The sequence below is a fragment of the Adiantum capillus-veneris genome, chromosome 5 (genome assembly GCF_014529385.1).
Source record: "Adiantum capillus-veneris isolate H3 chromosome 5, ASM1452938v2, whole genome shotgun sequence".
NCBI classification, from domain to species: domain Eukaryota; kingdom Viridiplantae; phylum Streptophyta; class Polypodiopsida; order Polypodiales; family Pteridaceae; genus Adiantum; species Adiantum capillus-veneris.
This window is the reverse complement of record NC_140935.1, coordinates 87,288,819-87,293,863: the sequence shown is the minus strand read 5'-3', so window position 1 is coordinate 87,293,863 and position 5,045 is coordinate 87,288,819. Positions and strand designations below refer to the sequence as shown.

At 41.3% G+C, this 5,045-nt stretch overlaps 1 protein-coding gene across 1 annotated transcript; it reads right to left on the bottom strand.

The window, feature by feature from the left end:
- Positions 1–2,116: 2,116 nt before the first annotated feature.
- On the bottom strand, positions 2,117–4,176 carry LOC147457679 (uncharacterized). The gene is made up of 2 exons (XM_086513352.1): positions 2,337–4,176; positions 2,117–2,235 (listed from the first exon to the last, which is right to left on the bottom strand). The coding sequence occupies exons 1-2, from the start codon at positions 4,174–4,176 to the stop codon at positions 2,117–2,119; spliced, it is 1,959 nt and encodes a 652-aa protein (XP_086369478.1).
- Positions 4,177–5,045: the final 869 nt, after the last annotated feature.

Here is a 5,045-nt window from a genome sequence, read left to right as displayed (position 1 = left end):
GCAATGGTTACCACTCTCCTAATGTGCGCAAGTGCGTGTGTGTTTTGTTTTGAACACTTCGCTTCTCCACCATGATTAAAATAATACATTGACTATGCTCACCTATTCAGAATGAGCGACTTGATATAATTATGCTCAACTCTTCCAGCTTGAGCTGTAGCCTAATTAGCTAGACTCATAGACCACAAAAAATATTAGGACTCGAAGCTTAGGTCTAACGCTTTGCTCATTTATCGGCTCAGCTGCCCGACTCTTGACCTTTTTTTTTTTCTGTGACTTAACTTGACTTGACTACTGTCTTGAGCTCTCAACAAAGTATATATCTAGACATTTAGAGCTCAGATCCTCAAAAAGAGGGTTATTAAATGACCATATTGGCAAAGTAGGTTTTTTCTGCCATACATGGGTGACCTTGGTTGTCAAAATTGCTTGTTGTGACTTTTGGTCCATTATCTGAGAAGATTGGCTAGTTTCATTTTGTTGGAAATGGGAGATGACTTTAATCTTCTTCTGCTCGTTTGTGTGCTTTGGCACCCATACGTATCTGCTATTTGTTGTTGGTTTATTTTTACAGACGACATATTGACTTTTTGGACCTGTATCCTTTATCTGTCGGTGTTTGTAGCTGAAATTATCTTCAAGTTGTGTAGAATCTGGTCTTGGTGCCTTGGGTAGCTAGATTTGTTTTTGTCCTCTGTAATATCCCTGCGCTTGAAGTATATTTGATGGCACAAATTATTTTGTCTGTACTTTCGAATTCAATTGTATCTGTTCCGTGCCATTTTTGGGAATCACGGTTGGTAAATTCCCTTGAAGATATGTAGGCCTTTTAGATTGAGAATTGTTTTTGAACCTGTTTCTAGCCCTGTTGTTCGATCTCCTCTTTTGAGTTGAAATTGATCTTGATTTTCCTGTTTGTTGTTTTGGTTTGAAGCCATTTGCTACTGTATAGCCTGATATCTTTGGTTTGGGTAACCAAACATTTGGTTGACCACTGTAGTAGCCTTGCTCTTCTAAGTTGTACTGGGAGGCAATCCATCCCATTTGTTTACCTGAATTGCTGAGAGTAGGATCATTTACCCAAACTGGATCTTTGACATTGATGTCATTGGCTGCAACATAGGTTTTGATGTGCTGCTTGTGTCTTTGTTTACACTGAGTTGGGTATTTTGGCTGAAAGACCTTTTTATACTCTTGTCGAGGTTGTTGGTCTTGGTTTCTTTGGGGTGCTGAAGCCACTGCTGTTTGCTTTGATTGTTTAACTGCATTTGTGACCTCCTTGTTGGACTTTTGTTCTTCAGAGGAAGAGGTTAAGCCTCCTTGGACTTTTGCTTTTCCCTTGTCTTCTGCTGATAAACGTCGATATGTAATTACTTGGGATGTTTGTACCTTTTCTTGTTGATGACGTGCTTTGGTGATTTCTGCTTTTAAACTGACTTGAACCGTCTTTTGTGCCTCTATTTTTGAACAACTGTTTGAGTCTTTAATTTCCTCTGCCAACTGGACAGAAGTAAGTTGACTCTTTTCTTCAGATGCAATGCTTACCGTGGCCTTTGGTTCACATTGCTCTTTATTGATCTCTTTGTTTGTCTTTTGATAGGCTCCATGTGCTTGATGCCCCATTTGCTTCTGATTGTTCAAGTTAATTATGATTTGTGTCACCTTTGGCTCTTTGGCATTTTCCAATGGCGAGACAATATTAGGATCTGACTTTATGACCGGCTCTGCTTTTTGATTCTTGCCATCATTTGAACACATTGAGATGTCTTTTTCTTGGTTTTGATATTTGATCTCTGCCTCTGTTAAAATCTTGGGTACATCCCTTAGCGATGAACTATCTGTGCTATTAGCATTATTACGTAGAATCTTTGATTCCACATTTCTGCTTGTTGAAATCTTCAGTGGAAAGTCCTTGACTGCCCGTCCCTGCTCTAGTTCTGGATCACAGATAATTTCTTCATCCACTTCCTCTGACATTGAATCGTCCGCTGCATCCTTGTCTGATCTTTCGACTTCAAGCCTGAAAAATTCCAAGTTGACCATCTGTTGTAGCTGATCTTTTTTGGCAGCTTGATTTTTAATTGAAATATCATTGACTCCTTTGACCTCCAATATTCTAGTCATCAGTTTGTCTCTGGTATGCTTTGACAAGATATGCTTTCTTTCGGGCGACTTTCGACTTGGAGACTTGTTTAATGATTCTGTTGCTTGCAGTCTGATACTGTCTTGGTTTTGCTGCTTCATCATATCTAAGTGCATCTTTACTGGGCAATTGGGTATTAGATGATTAATGCCACATCCATAGCAATGCACATCTATTCCTATTTGTTCTATACCTGGTCGAGGTATCTGTTCATAGTATTGTTGGTATTCGTTACCCATAGTATCTTTGATCAAATATGTCATTAGAATGACATGTAGATACTTAAAAACCAACACTGACGCTGCCTTTGACTGATTGCCCTTATCTTTTTCGACTGTGGCATTCTCAAGAAGCTTGTAATAGCTTCCATTGTAACCCTGGTAGATGGTCGTTTCAGCCCCTGCTTCTGTGACCAACTTTAATTCTATGTCTGTTATGAACATGTGATCCTTTATCTGTGGCTTCTGCATAGTCTTAGGACTCTGTTGTCGCTTCGATCCTGTATTTGGCTTTTGTTGTCCACTGAATTGTAAGAGAGTATTGTGACTCTCTTTTGCTGTTTGCAGTTGATAGGGTTGTCCTGATTGCAGTAAATGAGGTGGAGATTGGACTCCCCCCATCCGAGAGTGTTCCCTAACTGTAAGAGGCATCTTTCTTATGCTAGATGTGGATATTTTAGCTTTGTCATCTAGCTCAACTGATTGAGCTAGGTCTTTGTGAAGTCGTGCTAACTCAATAGCTGATTCTTCCAATGATTGTACATGTGTTTGTGTTGGTACATTTTGTGGTGCATGTGTAGTGTTTTGTACCTGTGACTGTTGTGTTGTGGCACTCATCTGTGAAATGAAAGGAGTTGAATTGTGCTCATACAAATTCAAAGTTTGATCATGTTTCAGTGGAAGCCTAGAGCTTTTAAAGTGCACTTCCCTATCTTCTAGTGATTGACTTTGTGCAATAGTGGCAGTGTGACCAATATTTACCTGGTTAGATATCATTTCATCATGTGTCCGTTGCTGAATTTGGTCTTGTGGAGTTGAAGGTGACATGATGAAAGCTACAGCTCTTTCCAAGAATTTATTTGCAATAAGATCTAATTCATAGCATCTTCCATCTATATCATAGCTCCTGTCCCCAATGCGCGTTGCCCATAGTGTCCTAGGAACTGACTCGCAAAATGTCCTTACCCGCGTGACTTGAACCCATCTTTGTCCATCAGAATCTACATAAATTGGATCTCTCCATCTTGTTTCGTTGATCCAATGAACGGCTATTGGTTCAGATTGCTTGTTGACTTTTGAAGTGGTTGAAGGCATCCTTCGTTTACACATGGCTTCAAAGAATTCCTTCCTGCTAACTGTGTCTTCATTTTTTGGCAGATTGATTATAGTAGGCTCCGTCTCTTGAGTGATTTCTCTGTTCCGAGTTACCACTATATCTGCATTGGAAGCTAAAGGTAAGCTCATTACCAAGCGGTAAGTATTACCACTTGTCGACATGTATTTGTAACCCAACTTTGAACCATCTTCATGAGCTATGAAGCATTGATCTGGCTCTTCCGACGCTTGTTGAGGTGTTTCTGCTTTGTACCATCTACCCTCCATATCTCTATAGAGATTGCTACAGTTTTTGTCCTTGTAATTTGACTTTATCAAGTGCACAGTGACTTGACAACTGCTAACCTCTGGAAGATCTTGCCTGCGCAATTTTATTATGTCCAACTCACTACCTGGTTTGAGCTTCATGTACACCGATCCTAAACAATCTTCCATTAGGTTCTTTTGTGAATTAGCCATGTTGGTAGCTTCTTCTACTTCCACAACCTGTATTGTCGGGCTTTTAAGAGCATTTTGCTTGGACTTTAGATAACGATTGTCTGCATCATCCATGTAGCATGGAAATTTTTTGAAATGACCTATTAACTCCAACCTGACGCCAACTGATTTGACTGTTATTAATGAGCTTGAAGTTGCATCAGAACTGCTTTGATTTGCCGAGGTTGCCATTGACTGTGGCTGTTGCATCTGCTGCTCCATTTTTCTTTCAACCCTATTACTGACCTGTTGAGCACGTGTATTCCCTTTTTCTAGCCTCTCCCACAGGTGACCAATGGTTTTCCGAATTCAATGCTCTCTGCTAGGCTTAGCTGTGTTCTGGCCGATCTGACCTACCTGTATAGTTGTAGCACTAGTTGGCAAGATACTTACCACTGTACTGCAACAACTACTCGCTTTGTGATACCTCGATTCCAATTTGATTGATCGATGAAATTTGCTCTTTTGATGACTTGCATGGAAAGTTCTGCCTGGCAATGCTCAGTTTCCGGCCTCCTTATGGCCACTACCAGTTACTGCAGCAAAATTTCGTGATCAATTGAATCCTGCTTATCGTTGTTAGAGGAATACTCCGAAGCTGCCGTTTAGCCTTCCTCGTGTGTGATGGTAGCAAATATATCAACTCAGTGGGAGATGCGTGAATCACCCGCTATGTGAATATTTGAAGCCCTCTTTTCCTTTTGTTGCTGCTGTCAGAGATTTCCCAAATTCGACTCGGAGCTCGTGTATTGTGGGCTTTGGGCATGTTATTTCCTCATCTATGCCGATTTTTCCGGCCCCGTCTTGGCAAGTGTGTGTGTTGAGAGTCGCGAGCCAAGTCAGTCCGGTGGGCTATGGACTGTAGCAAGCCACAGAGAGTGTGTGTGTCGTGTTGCGGGTCAAGTCAGTGCCTTTTGAGGCTCAACCGAGTGTGTGTGTGTATTGCAGCGACTTTTGAGGCAAGTGGGGTGTGTGAGTGTGTTGCGTCGCTACGAGCCATTCCGGGCTGTCGAGAAAATAGTGTGTGTTGTGGCAAGCCTTTGCAAGTAGGGCGGTCATGAGCTCATATAGAAGGACACAGGAGGCATTTG